Source organism: Gorilla gorilla, chromosome 7 (assembly GCF_029281585.2).
Source record: "Gorilla gorilla gorilla isolate KB3781 chromosome 7, NHGRI_mGorGor1-v2.1_pri, whole genome shotgun sequence".
Taxonomy (NCBI): domain Eukaryota; kingdom Metazoa; phylum Chordata; class Mammalia; order Primates; family Hominidae; genus Gorilla; species Gorilla gorilla.
This window is the reverse complement of record NC_073231.2, coordinates 136022935-136046928: the sequence shown is the minus strand read 5'-3', so window position 1 is coordinate 136046928 and position 23994 is coordinate 136022935. Positions and strand designations below refer to the sequence as shown.

Here is a 23994-nt window from a genome sequence, read left to right as displayed (position 1 = left end):
TCAAATCAGCTCAGGTCATGAATTTTGTGAACCATGCTCTGTGGGGAGATTTTTTTTTTTCTTTAAAGAGTTCTCTTCTTACCCCCAGCCATCAAAAAATTAAAATACCATAAGCAAGCAAATGGACACATGCTCCTCTGGAATTTATTTTTGGAATCGATGGGGCAAGTAGGGAAAAGGCCTTCCTACCACTTGCCCCAAAATTGGGGATGAGAGGAGTAGGGAAGGCATAAGAAACGTGGGAATCGAAACAAGGACATTTCCAGTTTTGCAGGGAAGAAATCAGCAAATCAGTCAACCACCACATATGTTATCTATTTACTGTAAGAACCCAAAACCATTCCATTTGGAGTGTAAGAGATGTGTGAGAGACAGTCATAATTTCATGGAGATACAGTCTCAGAACTGATAAGTACTATTTGTTGAGCACCTACTATGTACCAAGCACTTGCTCCATCTTTGAACCTCCCATTCACCCTGTAAAATAGTGGGATGAAGATCCTCAATCCCAAAGGGAGTAGGAGACATACCCAACTCACAGAGCCCTTCCGAGGTAGAGCCTGAATGCAGACCAAGTTATCTGGGCTCTCGTCTCTGTTGTTTCCACTACACTTACACGAAACAAGTGGAAAGTAATGAAGGATACACTCAGTGTTTTAAAACATCCGTGGGACTTAAGGGTGGAGGAAGTCAAGTGAATTATCAGGGTGGTCTGTGACAGCTTCACAGCTAGAGTGTACATTTAACTTCTTCAAAAGAGGGCAAGGGTGAAGGTGGCTGTGTTAAATATGCCAGGGCAATGGGTGTAAACAGGGACTGTCCTTGACAAACCATCCTGGGTCACGTGCAGAATTCTTGGAGGAGGTAGATGCAGGGGATGGGCTGGTTGACGACTGACTTTTCTCCTCAAGCATCTAAACGTGCCCTAACATCTTCCATTATGGAGCTGGGGCCAGGTGTCAGCAAACTGGTTCAGTGGCAGCTGGAGAACCTAAAAAGGCATTGTGGGCCTCTGTAGGCCCATTGACTGTTGTTGCTGGAAAAAGGTGAGTTCAGATCAACCAAGGCCTTCTATAGGAAAAACTGATCTTTTAAATTTTTATTTTAAATATCCCAAGTTTTGAAATGTTTGTACACTAATACACAAATTTACAAAAGATATTATACAGGTCATGTAAAACACCCATGGCAAGTTGAATTTGGATTTGGGGCCCCACATTTGCAATCTCTTCTTTAACAGATTTGCTAGAATATTGTGGTTCAAGTGTATATAACTAACATGTTACATGGAGAACTAGTTCTGAGATTAGTAGGCACTTCTAAAAAATAATGGGGGGGGGGGGGGTGCTCTTGAGTCCAAATCAGTTTAGAAAATATTGTGTTAAAGAAACATTTTTTAAAAAACAGAAATGTAATGAATTTTAGTATATTAATGCTTTTTGAATTTTCGAAAGGAGATACAGCTTGGAGTATTTCCCAAATTTACCGACTATAGATCTCTTTTTTTCGCAACAGCATTAATTGGGCTAGTTGGGCACAGATTTTGAGAAATACTGATCTCCATGAATATTACTCAAATTTAAGTATTTTCTAAATATGTCAAAATTTCTAAATCCTGTTTTTTTTAACCAGACCTATAAAACAGAAGCTTATGAAGTGAAATATTCTTTATGAAGTACTGTGCCTAATACCAGATCCTCCAGAGTAGTGCTTTGTGAAACATTAGCCAAACTATGTAAATAAATGTAGTTGGATTGTGACTGGTTTTGAACTACTTGTTTGTTCTTAGTGGACCTTGTCATTGGATATTGGGGGAAGTGCTTGCTCATTTTTGAGAAGTAGAGTAATTTGGTGAATCTCTGGGTTGTGTAGATAGTAAAATGTTGCTTGACATTCTATTAAGTAGTACCATAATGACTGGATTGAATTTTTAAAGAAAGAAAAGATTTACTTGGGGGTGTATATTATAGTTACTGCTCTGGGCCCACACAGGCTCCAAAGACATACCCTCTAAATATGTGACTTTACTGTATTATCAGCGTGGACATTTGGAAAACAGTTACATTAGTTTTTATAAAATTATGGGTTATAAGAAGGTACATTGATATAGTGTGGGAAATTTTAAAAAAGGGAAGAAATGATGCTTCTTTACCACCTTTAGTACTCCAGCTCCATTTTTTAAATGTTGGGATTGGAAATGGAAACACACTTCTTAAATCATCGATATCTCTTTAATTTTACTCCCAGCAGTATATTAAATAAAACTTTCAAAGGAAATTTGTCCCCTCCCTTTATAGTATAACTCAATCCACAAAATGTAATTTAATAAAAGCTTATATATATATAAGGATATATATATATAAGGATATATATATAAGGATATATATATATAAGGATATATATATAAGGATATATATATATAAGGATATATATATAAGGATATATATATATAAGGATATATATATATAAGGATATATATATATAAGGATATATATATATAAGGATATATATATATAAGGATATATATATATAAGGATATATATATATAAGGATATATATATATAAGGATATGTATATTCAGGAAGAAGATTTTGAATTTTCTTTATCCTTCCTGACTTCAAGCTATATTTTTCTTTAAATATGTTCTAAAATTTACTACATGCTTAGCTTCTAAGTGAATACATTTTTGCCCTGGAAATTTTATCTCCAAGGCAAAAATACTAGAGGGAAGCATTCGTGTTTTAAAATATTTTGTATCTAGCCACCTAATAAGTGGGATTGAGGTAACCTATCACAGTCCCCAAGGTCAAGATTATCTCTGTATTTCTCAACTCTTGAATATTGTGCCAAATGAATGAATTCAGAGTGGTGATGGAAGTTCCCCCATCGCCCCCCACCCCCCAGATCCTCTGCAGATGTATTCCCCGTTCAAGTAAGCTTGGTATACCAGAAGTCTGAATGTATGAGCTAGGGACAGGGGAGACTGACCATTTGCTTTACAAAAATACTCATTCTCCTAAAACAAAAAACCTGAGGAAAACATCTCTGAAGTGTTAGTGTGCATCTTCAAGGAAAAAGGTTTAATTTATAGAAAACTTCATCAACTCTTGTGAACAGGAAGATTTATGTTTACGGAAATAATACCTAGTGGAACATAATGTTCATTAGTGCTTCAGGGCAAAGGTTGGTACCTCATCCCTGTCTTCCTCAAGTTAATATTGAATCGTTAGGTCCCTGGGTCTGTGAACATTCTCTCACTCTCTTCCTAATAAGACATTCTGTCTGAATTGGCCGTCCTGAGGGAGCTTTGTTTGAAAGGGTGCATGTTAAGAACCAGCTGTTCTGTGTGTGTGGGAGGGGTGGGTGTTGGGAGCAGGGGTCCATATTAGCCATTGGACCCTTTTAAGATACCTTCACTTTGAGTTAACCATATCCTAAATTGCACTCACGTGTAATTTGCAAGAGGATTAGTTAGATTTTTGTGACATTTCTGGTATGTGACCATCTTTTTAGAAGTCAAAAACTTAAGCAAGACTTTTTGTCAGTGTTGCGACTTAGGGACGTAAATTATTAGTATCTGAAAAAATACTATTAGTGTTTGCTGATAATTCATAATCATATTTTTAAACACACACAACTTAAAATTATTTTTCATAAAAGCAACTTTTTGTTATTTGACATTCATCCTGAAAATTAGGCTTTTATAATCAATACCATTAATGAAAGTGGAAAAACTGACCATTAAGCTAATTTTTGACAGGAGTGAATAGGAGACAGATGATCTATCAGAGTGATACAATGCTATGCAACTGCTGAAGTAGCCGTGCACATGCAGGAAAAAAAATATGCAAAGGTTATTTGCAGTTTAATATTAAGTGAAAAAAGCAGAATACAGGTTGCACATAAAACATTTATTAGGTACATAGAGAAAATGTACATGAACAAAGTTAGGAAGCCAACAAAAAAGAAAATAGCGTTTTAGAGTGGTAGAGTTCTGGCTAAAGTTTAAGCTTTTTCATTTTAGTTTGCTGGGTATTGTGTTCAAAACAAAAAGGAACTTGTCTTGGAGTTTTTCTTTTTGCCAGTACCAGGTGTCCTAAGTGCCTTGTGATAAGTAGGAAACAGACTTAGGGGTGAAATATATATATTTTTATTTGCTTTTAGCAATATAAATATCTTTAAGGTTATGGGAGATCTGTGAACAGAATAATTTTTAAAAACTGAATTTTGATTTGGGAGATGACTTTCGAGACATTTATTACTTATGTGGAAAGTCACTTAGTCTCTCTAGAGAGCCTTAATTTTCCCAGAAAGGGAAGATGGGGATAATATTTTGGCAGTTGGGGAAATCAGAAGCACAGTGGTAAAAATGGCAAGATATAAGGTATTATTTTGTTTTTGAATAATGGTAATGTCATTTGATGCCATCCTGTGTTCCAAGTTTAAAGTTGTTAGATTGGTTGTTGCTACTTAAGAAAAACTCATTCAGAGAGTTAGGAAGGAAAAACCAATAGCTTGAAAACCTGTGTACCATTTTAAGAGTTACTTGATGTTTGGTAACTTCTCTTTACAAATTGAAGCCTTAGATAAAAGTACTGATAAATTTTCTGCTAAAAAGTCCTTGATTTAGCACTGTTTACATAAGGGTCATAATTTACAGACTATTTGCTGAAAGGGGACCTTTTGAGTTGAATTTTATTATTTTTATTTTGTTTAATGTCTGGTGCTTTTTATCTTCTAATCTTTTAATGTATTTGTTTGCAATTTTGGGGTAAAACTTTTTTATCAGTACTTTTTCTTTGAAGTTTTAACTATAAATTTACCTTTTTAATGAATGTGTGAAGTTATACTGTGGTTCATGCCGCAGCTATCATTTATGCAAGTCTTTCTTTGAATTAGTGCCATAACAGACCACTGTATGATTACTTCTCACCGTTTGAGTTGCCCTTCTTGTTTTATACTAGTCATATTCTTGTTTTAAGTGCCGTGAATTTTAACAATGCACTTTTTACAATGCTATTTCCTGAATTTATTTATTAAATAAAAGCATCTAAAATATATTTAAAAAGAAAAACCCACTGGAATCCTTGGCAGTGGCCTTTAAACATTAGGCAGTGTTGTTGCCGTCTCTTTGTACAGACAGTAGATAGCTCCTGCGCGGCATTTTTGTCACATTTTACTCCACCTTTCCTGTAATGCTTATAAGCATGGATGGCAGTCAGTAAATACATGTTGAATTATTCTGTATGTATAGGACCAAGACGTTTTATTGTCATAGGTTTTTTTTTAGAGATGAAGTTTCACTCTTGTTGCCCAAACTGGAGTGCAGTGGTGTGAACTCAGCTCACCGAAAGCTCCACCTCCCGGGTTCAAGCGATTCTCATGGCTCAGCCTCCTGAGTAGCTGGGATTACAGGCTCCCACCGCCATGCCTGGCTAATTTTTATATTTTTAGTAGAGACGGGGTTTCACCATGTTGGCCAGGCTCGTCATTGTCATAATTTTTTACCAGAAATATTTAAGAAAAAGTAAAATCTTAAGTTCCTTAATAGCAGTGGTGCCCAAACTTTTGTACATCTCATTTGTAAAGCTTTTTGAGCGTGCATTTCGTCTTCATCTATATACGTGTACATACATACCTATTTTCTGTTCTAATGCCATATAATTATACAAAATAAAAATGGCAGACGGAAGTTACAGTATTTTTCTTCCCACACCACAGTAGACCGACTTGTATGCTGTCTTCTAGGAGATCACTAATCTAAAGAGCTTGTTCAATGGAAGGCTTTGTATCTACATCTCCCTTTTCTTTTCCTTCTATAGTAGCACCACCATTCACATAAAATTTGTTCTTGCTAACTATGTATCTGTTGGGAACTTTGGGGAAAAAAATCGAAGTGTATGCATCTGCAAATTCTAGCTAACATTTATTGAGGGTTTGCTCTCTTCCAAGTACCATTCTAAGGCACTTTATATGGATTTCTTCACTTAATCCTTATAACTCTATGAGATTAATTACTATAAATTTCCCTGTTTTATAGAGGGAGGAAACTGAGGCACAGCCGGGTTAAGTTTCTGGCCCAGGTCATGTAAGTAAGTGGAGCTAGGATTTGACCACAGGCGGTTTGGCTCTAGATTTTGTGTTCCAAACCATGTTATTTAAATTCCAGCATCTAGTTGGTAGCTATGTGATTCTCTATCTCAGACAAAAATTGTGTAACTAAGCCTGAATGACTGTGAGCCATCCATAGCATATTTTGAATCATTTAGGTCAAGACCCAGACAAATAGGTTTATTAGGACATTATAGGATCTTAGAACTGGTGGGAAGCTAAAAGGCTCAGTGGTTTCCAAACTGTTCCAATCTGTTGTCTTTTGAAGTAGGATCCTGTAAGTTCTTACTGTCCTGAAAAGATGTGACTCAGGAAACTTCTTTCCAGTCTGGGTTTTAATTCTTTTAAGGAACTCTCACTGTGTTGTAACATGGAAGTGGTGTTTTCATGAGTATTTTTTTGGTCTTTAAATACCTTGTTGTACCTATAATTATTATTTTCCCAAGAATGGGACTGAAATTGCGTCAAGATGAAAAAGCCATGGTGCTTGTGGGTGGGTGTGCTAACTCCGAACTTTAAAACTACAACAGAAATTAGAGGTTCACAAGGTAATTGCTGTGATTACAGTTTTCTTTTGGGCCCCAGACAGGAGCTCTTGAAACACAATATTCTACTAATTTTTTAAATGTACAGTTTGCAAGGCAACATGGAGATTACTGAGAGTATGTACTATTTCTGCCTTGTTTTCTATGAAAGTTAACATATTGTTGGGTCCTTTGAAATTGCTCAGGAAAAAGCAGGCATTGCATGTATTATAAGACACTGTTAAGAGGATTAAAAATATTTTAAGTACTGAATCAATCTTTTAATATTGTATAAGGAAATTATTTTAAAAGAAAAAATTTTCTTAATTACAACATAGCACAGCTGTTAAACATCTGTAGGTACCTCTCTGCACTTTACAGTTCTAGATAATTTACATTATTATAATACATGTAACTTGATGTTCTAAATTATGATATTTTATGATATCTGCACATATGTATTAGACAATAAATGATAGACCTTTGTCCATTCTAATTTGTTCCATACATAATTTTTAGTAACCATAGAGTCCTTCCTATTTCTATTTTATTTTAGTTTACCATTTTACTGTTGTTGGATTTAGGTTACTTCTAACTTTCTATAAAACGCTGCTAATGATCATTTAGAACATTTGATAATACACATCCTTTATTATTGAGGAAATGGCAACAGTAGTTTTGAAAGGAATTATCAGGACTGGATTTACTATGTCAAATGTAAGGGTGGTTTTGTGACTTGAAATATAATTTGTCTTCTGTATGGTTTGTGGCCATTTCTCCAAAGCCTCTCCATTCACCAAATTTCTTTTTTCTATTTCTTACAGCTTTGGAAGGATAAAAAATGCATTTTATTATTGTTCCATGTGGAATTTTAAACTTATCAGCGCAATTGAAATTACTTGCATATGTTTGCTATTTTCGGTTTCTTGTGTTAATGTTTTTTGTCCCTCTGTTCTTCTGGGTCTTTATAGCAGCAACATAAGAATTCTACATCCTAAGTATGTATTAGAGATGTCAACTTCGATATGTCTAATGCATGATTTTTGTTGTATTTTTCCCTCTTAGTTCTTTTGTCTTGGTTTTGTTTGTTCTATAAAAATTGATTACAATTATTTATCTTTTTCCTGATAGTATCTGTTGTTGACATCAGAAAATTGTCAGACCTCTTTAGCTGATGTACATAGTATATTTCTTGAGGCCTTTGTTCAGTTTTTTAAAATTAATTTATTATTTATGTATTTATTTATTTATTTTAAGACAGAGTCTCACTCTATCACCCAGGCTGGAGAGCAGTGGCTCTACCTCATCTCACTTCAACCTCCTCCCCGCAGGTTCAAGCACTTCTCCTGCCTCAGCCTCCCGACTAGCTGGGATTACAAGTGCCCATCACCACATCGGGCTAATTTTTGTATTTTTAGTAGAGATGCGGTTTCGCTATGTTGGCCAGGCTGGTCTTGAACTCCTGACCTCAAGTGATCCATCTACCTCAGCCTCCCAGAGAGCTGAGATTATAGGCGTGAGCCATCACGCCTGGCCCATTTTTAAAAATTTAGTGTTCTATATTGGTGTTCCAAAAAACATTGTTCTGCAGGTGTGCAAAAATAAAAACAAAACTAGGTATTCTGATTGTAATTAGTTATTTAATTATTTACTTTATCTTTGTTGGGAATTGTTGGAGTATAGAGTTAAACATGTTTCTTTAAAACATTCCAGTCTTTGATAGCCTGACGTGCATTCAGTATCTCCAGGAAAAAGATATCGTTAGAATGTAGTATTTTCCAAATTTACCATTTTACAAATGGTAAACAAATTAATTGTTTTCTCCAGAATACTTTCCAGCATCTCTCAGAAACAGTTTTCTACAAATCACAGGGTAGGAACTGCTGGTTTAATTCATTTGGATTTTTTTTTAACTCCGTCAGTTTTTTTTATGAGAAGCAATTCTTCAGTTTTAGTAATCATCTTTATGCAAATGTATAGCCCAGGCTTCTTGGTCTCCTCTGCCAAATTAGGTCTTTCTCTCCTTATTAAAAAATAAAACAAAACAAAACCCACAATGACCAGATCTGTGGTTGGCAGCTGTGAGGTTTGTTTTGATGAATAAACAATTGGGTCTAAACTCATAATTGAAGTGGAGAAGTCACCAATGGCTTACCACTTGTATTCCCTTCAAACTTCTGTTCTCAGAAACCAGGAACATGAAGCAACTATAGTAAGCTTAGCATGCGCCATACTTGGACATGACAAAAAGTAGAATAAAACATGTTTTTTAGTTGGAGAAGCAGTCAGACATGGCAGAAAGCACAGACTTTGGAATTAAGCTTTCCAGGGTTAAAATCCTGATTTTTCCGTTTACTAGTTTTTTGGCCCTGGATCCCTACTTTCTGACTTAATTTCTTCATCTCCAGAAAGGCATTATTAATGCATGTCTTCTTAGATTGATGAAGTCTTTGAATACTAAATTCAAGGTAGACTTTTCAGAATATTTCTTGGAGGTCAGAGGATGCAAAATAGGGACACCGAAATGGCTGGAATTAGAATCTGAGCCTGACACTATGGCCTATCTTTTTAATTGCATGGAAATCTTGAATATCAGATACTTTCCCAAATATATTTCCATGTTGATGCTATTTGTGTTACTTTTTTTTAAATTAAAATTTCTTTCATTTAAAAGGAAATCTAGCATGCTAAGAGAGAAGAATAATGTTCCTAGGATTTGAAAATACTTGATTTTCAGAAATCAGAGCCAGAAGAGTCTGCAGATTGGTGTAGTCTTGCACATTTGCAGGTCAGGAAGCTGAGAACCAGAGACATCTGAGGGGCAGTCAAATTTAGATGGTAGGTTCCAGTTTCTGTACACTGGGCACATCTAGATCTCCTACACCCTGGGGTGCAGGGCCAGCAAGATGGCTCTACAACTGGGAGGAAATAATATATAAATAAACACATACATATATGTGTCTGGTATCTTAAAAGATTAATAACTGTTCTTTGTCAAGATAAAAATGTGAGGAAAATGTCATTATAACCTGGCAGGTGCTCTCATAGCACTAGTGAATGAAGAGAGATTATTTCTTAATTGGGGAAGGGGGGCAGTGAAACTTTCTTATTGGGTGATAAAACCCAATCTTAAAGGTTGAACAAGAGTTTTTAAAATTGTTAAGAAGATGATGGAGAAAATGGTGAGAGGCAGAAGTATTGTTCAGAAAAGAGAAAATTTTAGCTACTAGAATTAGCATCTCCAGAGTCATAAAGGCCAGAAAGGAGCCTGGCATGTTTGGACATCATGAACTTGGAGAACCAGGAATATAAAGTGGACAGTCACAGTGACAAGGGTGGGTTGGCTGCAAAGGGGAGTCTGTGAAAGTAGATTGAGGTGAGGCAGAGAAGGGCTTTATGAGCCATGGTTGGGGGTTCCACTTGATTCTGTTTTAAAGTCAGAGAGTGGCATGACTAGACATATTTAGAAACACTCTGCAATGGTGCGGAAGATGGATGGGTGGAGGATGAACTGCTAGAGGCTGTGGAAGTACCTGGCTGGGGCATGATTAAGTCCTAAAGTAAGACAGGAGCCCTTGGAATGGGTTTCAGTAATGCTGCAGAATAACCTGACATAGAGGCACACACTTGTAGTCCCAGCTGCTCTGGAAGCTGAGGCAGGAGGATCCCTTGAGCCCAGGGGTTTGAATCTAGCCTGTTAACATAGTGAGACCCCTGTTTCTAAAAATAGAAAGCAACAAAAAAGAAATGCTGCTGAGATTGAATTGGCAGAATTTTGTGGCCTCTTGGGAAGAGGGTTAAACAAGAGGAATGTGACTTTGGTGTCCAGGTGAACATCTTTGTGCCATCACTGTGGTACTAAATAGACATGGAGGAGGAAGAGAAGATTTGGAGGAAGCCTTGAGTTTGGGGTGTGGTCCCAGAGGAGGAAGTGGATTGAACCACAACAGAAATACTTCAGATAAGTGTTGTGATGTAATACCCAGCTTGTCTCCTCCCTTTCCAGTCTTGCCCCTTTACCTTCCATTTCCACCACAACAGCCAGAGTCATTTTTCTCAAGGTCAGAGCTAATCACGTCTTTGTTCTAAAACCCTAGAGGCTCCATCTTGGCCAAACTACGGCCTCCAGAATACAATCCAGTCTCCTTACCATGGCCCTTTCCTCCCTGTGTGATGGGTCCCAGTGTATCTCTTCATCCCTCCTGTGGCCACTTGTTTCAGGCATCTGATCTCCCTGATGCTTCTTAACAACAAGGGCCTGTTTTCTCAGAATGTTGGCATGCATGTGGTTGTTCTCTGTCTACTCCACCTTGAAGAAGAGAACATTCTTGTCTTCACCAGGTATCCCCACACCTAGAACAGACTTGATGCCTGGAGGTACAGGTGTTTGTAGATGTAGGAGCCGTATCTGCCTGTTCATTCCGCACTCCCCCCTCCAACCCCCCCGGCACCCGCCACATTCCTCAGCACAGACTGAATGCTTGAGTGACCTCTCAATGGGCCAGAGTTAGGATTAGAAATACCAGGTAGATAAACTATTCCTCTTTGATAAGTAAGCTCCTATTTTCTTTCCTGATCCCACAGATAGGCCCACTAATTCTTTTCAAGGATTTTTCTACCAATCAGTCACTCTCAGTGGTGTTTTTCAGTAAGTCACCAGTATTTTAAAGGGCACCTGGAAGCTTTCACAAGCCTGTGCATCTCCACGTGGTGTTGTGGTTGGTTATTTATATTAAGCCTATTTTCTGTATGCAGGTACACATGCCAGCGATCAGTTTTAGTGAAAATGATGCTCATTGTCAAGACTAGTTCTCAATTTGTGAAGTCCACAAAAGCTGTAGTTCCCAGGGTGTGCCTGAAGCTAAGTGGAAAGCCCCTCTGTGGTTTTAACTGACACTTACTATGCTGAGCAAAGTATTTAGCAGATAGACCTATGTGAAATGGCTGATGTGCAGCTCAAGTCTGACCTGCTTGGGTGGCACAACCCCAGTGACCTGCAAGTTGACTCCTTCCCACTTTGCTTTTTATCTCAACTACTCTTTAGCTGTTTTACATAGAGCCTCCTGGAATGGGAAGAAAAAGGTCTTTGAAACTGATTGTCTAGTGGCCTGATGACTGAATCCTTGTTGTTGTTTTTTTTTTAAGGGTCCTCCATCTTTTGAACCCGATTGTGTCAGGTTGAAGGGTTGGAGAGCAACATGGTTATGAATATAGACCTTGAGATCAGGAAGACCTGCTTTGGAATCCTGGCTCTCTTATTAGCTGCATATCTTAGGGCCATCCTGGCTCTCTTATTAGCTGCATATCTTAGGGCCATTCTGATGTTCAATTTTCTTATCTGTAAAACATAGGTAATAGAAACCTTCTTATAAGTTACTGTGATGATTATATAAGATGATATAAGATTAATGGCAATGTCACATTGTCATTTTATCATCATCAATACTGGGGAGAAAAGAGACAAGAATGAACCAAAATCAGACTCTGAGGACCATTGGGGAAAGGAGGAAAAGAGGCAAACACATGTCTGTGCCAGGTATTATATGAGAAAGGCGTTAACAGTACCTTTAGTATCAGAGAGAGTGACTAACTTGACCAGGGTCACACAGTCAGTGTGTGGTAGCCAAGCAGGAAGTGACACAGGTCTCTATGACCTCAAAGCTTGTGTTTGTAGCCGTGGCTTTACACCTCTCAAGATGGTAGCTTGCTGCGTGATAGGCTATGTTTCTTCCAAGAGGCAAAGGTTGGACCTCTTAACAAATGGTAGTTGATTTCTGGAACATTAATGGTCACTTAGAACTGTGGGTACTCGTAGTAACTTAGTGCCAGATGGTGTGGGACCATCAAGGATTCTACTGATTAGGTGCAGAGAATGAGCATCCCAGAGAAAAGCAAAACTTAGCTTAGCCCTCAGAGGTGGGTTGAGTTTTCTTTACAGAATGTATGGAATGGCTGTACTTGTTTAGGATGACAGGTTTGATTTTAAGGGTTGTATTAGTTTGTTTTCACACTGGTATAAAGAACTACCTGATATTGGGTAATTTATAAAGAAAAGACGTTTAATTGACTCACAGTTCCACATGGCTGGGGAAGCCTCAGGAAACTTACTGTCATGGCAGAAGGCAAAGACGAAGCAAGCACCTTCTTCACAAGGCCGCTGGAGAGAGAGAGAGTGGAAGCACCGTACTTTTTAACCATCAGATCTTGTGAGAACTCACTCACTATTATGATAACAAAATGGGGGAAACCACCCCCATGATCCAGTCGCCTCCCACCAGGCCCCTTCCCTGACATGTGGGGATTACAGTTCAACATGAGATATGAGTGGGGACACAGAGCCAAACCATATCAAGGGTTTTGAAGGGGATCTGTTTTCCTTTCTCTGTACACATTGCTGAATTCTGCTATTGGTACAAAAGGCAGAGTGGTTTAATGAAAAGGTTGTTGTTATGATAGAAGGCCCATACTTCACTCATCTCCTTTCACTCATCTAGTCTCTCTCGGAGTCTGCTTTTCCCATGGGGGGGCGAAGGGGAGGGAGGTAGGCAGGCCCTTCACCGCAAATGGCTTCCTTTTGCCCGTGTTACATGTAGGACTTTGTAAGACTTCCTTTACAACTCGCAGTGATTAATTGAGAAGAGTGTGCTTCATCCAGGTCCTAAGCCCTCATAAATGATTATAAAATGATTTCATTATTGATACATGATGTGACTGACTTTTGAAAGGCAAGATGAGGCTTGGGAACCACTGTAACCTCCAAGAGTCCCGGGGCGATTAGAAAGTGAATATTTTTACGTGTGCTACCCAAACAAAAAATATGTGTTGCAATATTTACCTTAGTTAAGATGGTGCTTCCTTTAAGTGATTGTAATAAACACTAAGGCGTTAAAACAAATAGTACATGAGAAATAAAGCAGCAGCATTATTGAGTTCCAGTTTTCTTCTGTACAGCTTTAATTCTTGATGCTTTTAATATAGAGGCAGATTTATTTGACAGATATTTATTGAGCCCTACTCTGGGCCTAACATAGGCCCTGCCCTCAAAACGTATACACACCTAACAGATAATTTATGCCTACGTAGGAGAGCAGACTTTTGCGAGCTAGTTTTATGCAGTACCTTTTCTTTGGCTTGGGAAGTTGATAGCTTGGTGGTGTTTTCTTGCATGGACTAAATCCTTAGAATTGTTTAGGAGATATTGGTCGAAGGTGGTATGTTAAATTTTTGCCAAGGATCTGAACTGTGAAGTAACTTGTCAAGTGGGGCCCAAACCTTTCAAAGTTTAGGATTTACAGATCTTTCCTGTTCTTTGGTCAAATTCCAGCTGAGAACCATGCAGCCATTAAGCTGTAGGCACCGTAGAAGACGTTAAATGTTTCTGATAGAAATTTTATAAGCACAGGAGAATCTTAAGGATACTTTTTATAGTCTAAAACAGCACAGATAAACATCTTAAAACCTTTATTTGCAGATAACATACCAACTTTCAATTTTGGGGCTGTGTTATGCAAATCAAATTTTATTTTAGGTTGGTCATTTCCCCTTCATGGCAGCCTCATTCAACTCATATTAATCTTGAAACTAACATGATAACATCTTTACCTCTTCCTTTCATATAAGCTGCTGCTGCCAGGTCCCTCTTCCTCTGTTGGCAAGTATTCTGCACTGCTGCTTCCTGGTTGAACCCCACTAACTGTGGGTGTTGTTACACAGGATGATTCTTAGCACTCCACACCTCAACTCCTCAAATTGCTGTAATTGGAGTTCCTATTTCTGTTCTGCTTCTCTCTGCCTCAACTTGTCTTTCCTGTCTGCACCCTTACTCCCATTCCTTCCTGGCTTGTTCCAAGAGGAGTGTCAGATAGAATGCCATGGGCGTCTTCTCCTCCAGGATTGCAGGGGTTAAAGATGGAGATGACCTAGGACAGCACCTGGCCCACAGGGGACACTCTTAGTTAGCTCCCTTCTTCTCTGCTTAATTACTTTCCAACCTTCTTTTTGTTATCCCTGGAACCCCGTGAAACTTAACTTTGCTCTTCCAAAGGTGTGCCATACAGACTATGTTTCACATACAGGCTATGTTTCACTTGCTTCTGTATCTTTATAGCCTAACCCCTAGCCATTGCTTAGTAAATGTTTGCTGGGTGGATGAGTGCATAGAAAGATAATTCTAGTGAGGGGAAATGATGAGACGTATTTTCAGACTAGTTAGGTTTTAATTTCATTTGTGGCCACTCCACTTACCCTTTCAGATGAGGAGATAGAGCTGCTTTGGAAGGGTTTATTGTACCCACATGGTCATTTTGGATTCTTGCACAGTCTCCAGGAATGGGCATTCTTGTTTTAATTTCAAGTAATCAGGAGATTCCGGGACCATCTGTTCACTAGTATAGGAGAGGGCAAGGCAACAAGGAGTTCATATTCACATAGTACTCAGGCCAGTTTAACTGAAACCACCAACAGGTCCTCAAATGTCAGACACAGACATAAGAGAGATATTCATTCTTTCACCTTCCATTTGTTTGCTTGTTCATTCAGTCAGCTTCCACTGAGTGCTCTAATAGGTCTGATACCATGCTACCTGTTGGGGCCTTTTAGTCTGGATCTGAAGATTACAATAGGGTGATCTATACACCCTTGATTCGGCCCTCCAGCCAGATCAGTGACTAACACAAGTCTTTAAAATGAATTTAATAGATCATCATCACCTGTGAAAAGAAGGGAAAGTAAAAAAAGTAATAGATATTTACTGCACATCTCCTATTGTTTTCAGTGCTGGTGACATTGCCATGAACAGGGTAGTACCACCTTCTTTGAGAGATTACATTCTATTGGGACAGATCATAAACGCAGGAGCATAACAATAAGATCATTTCAGAGAGTGTTAGTTCTTCCTAGGCAGTAAGAGAGGGTAACAAATGGACAGTGACTGGGAGTTGGACCATCAGAATGTCCTTGTGAGATGGCATTTGACCTGAATGGCAGAAAAAAAGAGAGAAGGTACAAGCTAGGCCTGTTTAGATTTAGGCGAAGAGAGTTTTAAGAAAAAGATTTCAGGATAGAGGTCAGCAATTCTAAAAGCTTTAAGGCAGGACTAGCGCATTGGGGTTAGAAAGAGTGTAGGTGTGGCTGGAACATAATGAGTAGTGGAGGGTGTGGGAACAGAGGGGAGAGGGCAGAAGGCTGGGTCACGTAGGGCCTTGCAGGCAGTAGCGAGGACTTAGTTTTATTGGAAGAACAGTGAATTCTTTCATCTTTCCTTTCTTCCTCCAAAGAGAGAGAGAGTGTGTATGTGTTCATTCCTTTCATTCATGTCAGTGAATCCTTACAAAGCATCTTCTATGTGAAGAAATAAACATGAATATTATCCTGGTATTATTCTTACAGAGTTTTTAGTTGATGGAGTACAGGGAGAGACGCAGGTACTTAAACATCTAAAAAATAAGGTAGAGTGGAATGATGTGAGAAGTATGGATAAAGCAAGCCCCAGGTTAGCAATAATGAATGTTTTATGAACAACTTACTTTATCAATCTTATCAGAAGCCTTACCAGGCTTCCCATTTCTTCTAGCAAAGGGTTTTGCTGCTGCTGCTTTGCTGTGGCAAGAAGTGAGGAGGCCTGCAGCTGGTTAAGGAGAGGTAGATGCACAATTTGGTTTTCACACTTAGGCTGGTGCCTGTTGAAGCGTCTAGCACACTGAGTGGATGAATAAGTGCCTAAATGATGTAAAAACCCGTTTGATGATCATCAGAAAAAATCTCAGAGAAATTGGTTCCAGGATCCCCACAGATACCAAAATCTATGCACATGCAAGTCCCACAGTTGGCCTGTGGAACCCACAGGTATGGAAGGTCAACAGCACACATTTGTGTGGTTTGCCTATATCTTTCCCCTTTTTGAGGAGGAGACAGTGACAATTCTTCATTGTCAATTCTTCTTCTGGCACCTTTATCCACAACTCTACTCATGATCACATTGGACAGTGTGAATGAATGCATAGAAAGAGCTTATGCCTTCACATTATGATTATTCACGTATATGTTCTAGCATATGGAGATTTACAATGGGTAAATAATTTACTGATTTGGCTGTGAGGCTGCATGAGAACTTATGTCACTTTTTCATCCTCTTATGCAAGTGTTAATTAGGCATCCCTAAACACATTGCTCTTCAATCCTCACTCCTCCCATCAAGGTAGCATGATTGCCCAACAAGCTCAAGGCTGAAGTAATCAGAGTCTAAACCAAAATTAGGCCAAAGTAGCATTCCCTTGCTTCCCCTATTAAAGGAATAACACATATAAGAACATTTGCCTTGTGGCGATTATGGGACAAATGCATCCATTAAAAAGCATTTTTTAAATGACCTCTCTGAATATACTATAAAGCAATACAATGGAAGCCCTTTTTTTTTTCCAAGTGAGTAAAAAAAAAAAAAAAAAGTTTTTTTTTTTTTTTTTTTTAAGGAAATCACTTTGGTATAGGAGTATTTGTTTCAGGGGTGTTTTGCTGTCACTGCTCCAAGTGTTTCACTGGCAACTGCCTTCTGAGGTGAGAGTAATGATAGCTGGTCATTTTTGAGCACCTGCTCCATTCAAGACTTTGTGCTAGCCACTTCTAGGCACATTAATGTATTGAATGCTCAGAGCACTCCTAGATGGTAGGTATAATTCCCTGCTACCTTGGCATATCTCTAGGAAGTTCTATGCTAATATTTTATTGTTATGTACTATTTCCTGCCTCTGTAAACATATTAATAAAATTTAGCTCCAAAGAGTTGTGGTTATTGTCTAAAATCTAATCTACCCAAAATAAAAGCAATTTTCCCACTTGAGTATATAGAAAGTGCCATAGATTTAGAAAGTAATTCTAAAATAGAAAGTCTTAATGAATAGTGGCAACAGTATTGCCATTGCTCAGTTAGCATAAATATATTTCAATAAAATATTTTTAAAGAAAGTTCACAGAATAACTATTTGAAGGCAATGTCCTGTTAAGACATTATTCTCATGACTGTATAGTCATATCTCTTCTACATATATGGCTATACATATTAGATATGTATACCTTTAAACTTTATTCAAAACCATTAGGGGAAGAATTACAGAGGACCATGTTTTCTGAATCTAGAACTATTTTATCAACCATTTTCAAAGCAAGTCTTATGTTGCCTACTTCTCTGTTTTGTGGAGATGATTATACTGATGAGTTTATGTATTCAGTCATTTGTCGCTTCATTTCATAAGCATTTTTGAGCATCTACTGTGTGCTAGACACTAGGACTAGGAACTCAGCCATGAACAGGTTATACAAGCCCCTGCTTTCATAGAACTTCCATTCTTCTAGTAGAGAGAAAAATACAATAAAAGCAAACAAATCATGAACAGGATCATTTCAGGATGTGGTAACACTATGGAAAAACTGGCATGACGTGCATTTGAGAGTAACCCTTGGGTGGGCCGAGGGTATACACTGCTGTAGGGTATCCTTAGAAGGCTTTTGTGGGGAAAGGACTTTTAATCCGAGGCTTGTGTAAGAAGAAAGAGCCAGTCATCCAGAGAGCTTTGGGGAAGAGTTCTAGGCAGAGCAATCAACTAGTTCAAATGCCCTGAGCAGGCATGGTCAGATTCATACGCGTCTCTGAGAACATCTGCTCTTACACTCTGCTGTGACTGAGGGATACCACTCGGCCTGGAGGGGTATGCTACCCTCCTTGTCCTCAAAGTCTCAAGGACTTTTCTGTCCTTATGGTCTGGTTTGTATAATTTTTCTACATCCTTCTGGCTGTCAGCTCTCATGTAGTGCCTCTGTCAGTATGGCTTCCTAGCAGCCTCTCTCTGATTTGCAGCAGCCTGCATCTTCTCTGGGCCTAGATTCAAATGACAAAACTTGTTAGGACTATGTGTGAAATAAAAGTAAAAAGTCTTCGTATCAAGGTTGGAAGTGCTCTCCTAGACTACCATCCCTGATCCTTAGTTATATAATGTTAAAGAGAATGTAATAATGCCGTATGGCACAACTTTACATTCTCCTGTATTCATTTATTTGTTAATTCATTCTTTCCCCCTCACCCCACTCTTTTGAGTTGTCCAACTGCGGACACATACTTAGAAATGCCCGCACACGTTTTATCATACTTCTAATGATTTGGGAAAGATAATCTTATAGCCTATATTATCTACCATTTTTCTCTTAGCCCTTATTTAATTTTACATATATGACATTTCAGAGGATGTCACTGCAGTTGTTGTTTGGCATTTATGGGAATAAAACTTTGTAGCACACTTAGACTTGTATTATTTCTAGAGGGAGCCTTGTTTGATTGAAGGACAGTATCCCCTGGCTCTCTAAAACATGAGGCTCTTAAAAGTGCCTTTTATTTAGCTTATTTTTGCCAGTGGCCAAACACTGAAGCTTAAAAAAAAAAGAAGTGTCACCTAGACTTAACTGACTGTAGCTGTCAAATGAGGATGCTTTCAATAAACTTTAAAAGTAAGTAGATGAACTTTACACCCTACCAGTTCATAGGCAAGTTGGTAAACATTGAACAGAAATTCTGAGACTGTACCCGCTCCCCCCCACAAAAGGAAGTAGGTAGATGGTCTCAAAAAATGTTATGGCTGAAATCTTTCACATTCATTTGCTCATTTGGAGTTAACTGTAAAGTCCACTTAGTAATTTCTGTTAGACTACAGCCATCCTTTTTTAGTCATTATTCCCCCAAAGATAACCGATAGGTTATTTTCCTCCAGAAGCAGATCTTTGTTTCTTTCTTGAAAATAATTAAGAAATGTTAAGATTCAGGGGAAACTTGGACTTGCCTTCCACAACAGATTAGATGGCATGGTTGAAAAAGCATAGGCTGGCTCTTCTCTTACTTAGTATGTGACACTTGGCAAGCTAACTAATTTCTCTAAGGCCCAAGGTTTTTCATCAGGGAGAAAGGGCAATCATAAGTATGGAAAAAAATTAATGACTATTTTTAGCATTTTAAAACAATGACATCACAAAAACAGTTCATCTAAGAATAAACCCATTGGATTCAGTCTTTTAAGTAAATGCTTATTTGCATCATGTTCTTTCCCTCCTGCTCTTAGCAATCTAAATGTCTTATATATTTTTAAAACTCAGGTTTATCTCAAAACTGGTGTATAGTCGTCACCTCCCCCATATGATGAGACTGTTTTTAGTTTCAGCCTATCGCGGATATCATTAGAATGCAGAATTAGGTAGTGGTTAGAAGATAAGGCTCTGTGTTGTCAAAGACCTGGGTTCAAATTCCAGCTCAGCCACCCTGGACAAGTTAACCTTTCTAAGCCAAGCCTCTGTTTCCTCATCCATAAAATGGATATAATAAGAATATTTATTTCATAGGACTTTTGTGAGAATTAAGTGAGATAATCTCTGTAAACCTCTTAGCATGCTTTTCTGGTTTATACCAAGTTATTTGTTAAATACTAGTTATCTTCCCTCTTTCCTCTACAATGCAAATCTTAAATCTTTTCAGTAATACAAAATTTATCTCTTCCCTGAAATGTCTCATAAAACATTCCCTTAAGCATGACATGCAGCATGACAGGTATGTGAGATGACTTGAGATCCTAAGCAGAGGAGCATTTTGTATAGGTAGAGGTACATTGTAATTTTCAAAGTATCTTCTATCAATGGTAAGTGATCCTGGTTTTTCATTTATTGTAACTCTTTACAATACAGTTATTTAAATTTTTTAAAAAAGATACAAGAGTATTTAAAGGAAGATATTGAACAGAAGTACAGGTAGGCAGTGGATGTGATAAGATATGGAGTTAGAATGTAGGCGATGGGTATGGTGGAAATCGTGTTAGACTTGCAGTCTGGAAACCCTGTTTTTTGTCTCAGCATCCCAGTAAAGAAAGCATACACTTTGGGATTTGGTAGATATAAGTGTAGAATGTGACATTAGCATTTTCTGGCTCTGTGACCTTGGGAAAGTTACTTAACCTTTCTCACCTTCCCTTTCTATAAATATTTATTGAAGGTCTACTACATTTCCTTATCTGAAAAATGAAGATGATCCTTAACAGGTTTCTGTAAAGATGCAATGCAAAGAGATAAAATATTTGAAAGTATATATATCTTATATAATTGATGTGTTTTATAAATATAATAAGTTTTATACCTGATGTCTAGTAAGTGCTCAGTAAATGTTAGTTCTAGTGTTACTTAGGACCTGTGGTTGCAAGTGACAGAATTCCAAGCTCAACTGGCTTGGGACAGAAGGAATTTGTTGTCTCGTGTACTCAGACCGTAGGAAGGTTAACAGTGACATATGCCTTGGGAACAGCTGGAAGCAAAAACTCAGATGCCAGAGGAGTGTCTCTACCTCTTTTCTCTGTTACTGTGTCTCTGTTAATGTCATTTTGTCTGGTCAGATTTTTCCTCACATCAAGAAACAGAACCACTGGCAGTCTTAAGCTGATGTGACCAGAAAGCGACTGAGCATTGTGGTCCTTGTTTCCAAGCCCAGAAATCCGAGGAATGACGTTGAGTCCAGTATGAGTCTGGTGCTCGCCTGGCCAGACACTGGGGTCTAGAGAACAAGAGGTGAAGGAAAGTGGTAGGAAAGACCATTTTCCATAAGGGGAATTGTAGGTGCCTGCTACCATTGCATTTATCCCTTTCGGCTTCTTCAGGGAAGTACTTAGCCTCTGTAGGCTTCAGTTTTCTGGTCTGAAGTTCCGAGGTTTAGATGATGTAATGGATGTGAGTGTACATTTAATGTTTTAAATTTTTATTTTTGCAGTTTATTACTGTTATTGCTCATGCCTTCCAAATCTTGACATATCATCTAGGGGTTCCCAAGTAGACCAGAGGCCCTTGAAGTAGCAGAAAGGGGCCTAAAATTGTTTTAACAAGTTAGTCCAGTGTGCCAAGTATATTGACTATGCCCCATTTTAAACTTGTTTTTGGAGTGTGATACACGTACAGAAAGGAGTACATAGCCTAAACGCACAATTTGCTGAATTTTAACAAACTAAACAGAATGGTATATCCTGTACCTGGATTAAGAATCAACAACAATAGACTCCTAGAAGCCCCCCCGCTTATACCACAGGTAGATTAATGTGTTGATTCATCATCCAAGAAATCATTTAAAAGCATTACCAGTATCATGATGGCATTTTCCAACCTGTTTTTTTAAATTAAAAGATTGCCAAAATTCAACTGCCATATGTCATAACTAATTTTTTTTTTTTAACACTAAAAGAAATCGCAAAACTTAAAAGCACTGTGAAAAGCTCTTCAGGTCATTCCTACTCATTATACCCCTTGAAGTGTTTTTCTGGCTAAAATTACCATTTAGGTGATAAAATGTGTCCTGTTGCCTGGGTATTGTGCCATTCATGTCTATGCTTGCCTTTTCTCCTTACCAGATTGTAAATGCATGAAAGAATCCAAGCCTTAAGATTTCTTCAGTGTCTTGTATTGTCTTTCTTGTGCATAGCTTAGCGTGATAATTGACTGACTAAAATGCTATCCATTTCACACACTGAGCTTTGTGGAATGACTGCACTTCTCCTGAAAATATAACTACTCAGATCCCAGGGACTTCCAGTCTGATATGATTCATTGTTAATGAATATGTCAGTTTGCTGTTGCTTTGGTACTCAGGAAAACAAATGCAATTACAAATGAATTTTTCTTATTATTATTTTTTTAATTCACCAAATCTTCTAATATCTTTTCCCCCTTTTTTCTCTTTTAGGCTCTAGACCAAGATAGAACAGCCCTTCAGAAAGTGAAGAAGTCTGTAAAAGCAATATATAATTCTGGTCAAGGTAAGCACTTAATAAAAATGAGGTAACATGAATTATAAATAATGTCTACAGAGTGTTGTTAGTTATTTAAAAGTTGTTAAGTTTATAGGAAACTTGACACAAATGGAAAAGTAAGTAGGTAAAAGAAATTTCTCTTTTTTTCTCTTATCTCGACTGTCAGCCCAAACCTATTAGTGTTTCCAAAACAGAAAGAAGAAAAGCATTAGTCACAGTGGATTTTACTGTACACTTAAGTGCTTAATAGAGTTATGAGTAAATTTGTCACAAGTAACATGAGATAGATAAAATCTCTGTGTGAATTTGGTCAACCTGTAACTCAGTGGCTTCAGTTAAACACATCAGAATCTTTTCCCTTCTTCAGTGTACCTGTACACATTTGAAAATCAATATTGGCGATGGTTGTGGAAAAAGTTAGAGAGGAGGGGGCAAAATTAAATTCAGACCTCAACAGACCTGTGAACTATCATCTTTTCTTTTGTTGGAAGGTGTGCCAGATAACCTGTGTAACTAAATGTTTTAACTGTCTAGTGACTTTGTCACCTTGGAGGCAAAAGTATGTCATCAGTGAATAAGAGGAAACAAACTAAATTAAAAAAAAAAATGAGTAACCACAAAAAATGGTAGGCTCCAGCACTGTAGAAGAGAAGCTTGGAAACATAAAATGGATTTCAGAGTTTCTCACTCACATCTTTTGTTACTATTGCAGTACCAGCTCACCTACCAATAGGTTACTTCTCTAGGAAATCAGTGGTCTGTAACTTAACAGAAAACCTGGAAGGGAAGGCAGCAGACTATAACAGAAAGAGCGCAGGCCGTAAAGTTGGACAGATGTGGGCTTTTGTCCTTGCTAATCCACTTCTTATTAGCAAGGTGACCTTGAGCTGGTTATTTCTCCTTCTTGAGCCTCCATTTTTCTTCTGTAACGTGAGGATAGTGGTATTAAAAAAAGTTGTTGAAGGGATTTAATGATCTCATATCTGTAAAGGGTCTGCCAGGTTATGGGAGTTCAGTAAATGCATGTTCCTCTTAATTTTATCATCATGAAATTATTGAGCTGAATGGAACCTGAACAAGCCAAAACCCTCAGGTACTTTATGGCCTTCCCGTCTCATCAGAGCTGGGAATCACTAGCCAAATGAAACTGGAAACCTAATATTCTCTTGTTTTTTAAACCCCCCTAGGCCTTGAGACATTCTGTAATATTAATTGTTAACACATTTTGCACCCTGGTGCCTTCATTTTGCTCTCTAATTTCTTTATATCCAGTAAAACACTAACTTCTCATTAAGGTAGATAACTAATAGTCATGTAGTTATGACCAAATGTTGTTTTAGGTCTTGGCCTAAGTTATATACCTAATTTATAACTCCTGCCCTTTCACTTTTATTTCAATGAACTCCCACACTGTGGTAGGCACTTATGTTTGATACTAGCTCTTTGGGGAGGTGAGTGAAATAAATAACTAGGAGATGCCACAAAGCGGGCTTCTAAGGTGCTGATATTGTTGTTTCTTGATGTTAGTGGTGGTTACATGGTAAAGT

The 23994-nt window shown here is 38.0% G+C and overlaps 1 protein-coding gene across 6 annotated transcripts in view; it reads left to right on the top strand.

Annotated features, from left to right (window-relative positions):
* The window catches only part of ASAP1 (ArfGAP with SH3 domain, ankyrin repeat and PH domain 1), a 392411-nt gene that overhangs the window by 185292 nt on the left and 183125 nt on the right, over window positions 1–23994 (top strand). For all 6 annotated transcript variants that reach the window (XM_019032530.4, XM_019032533.4, XM_055349231.2 and 3 more), the window contains one exon: window positions 22381–22453. In XM_019032530.4, the coding sequence (XP_018888075.1) occupies window positions 22381–22453 (73 nt within the window). The remainder of the gene's footprint in view (window positions 1–22380; window positions 22454–23994) is intronic.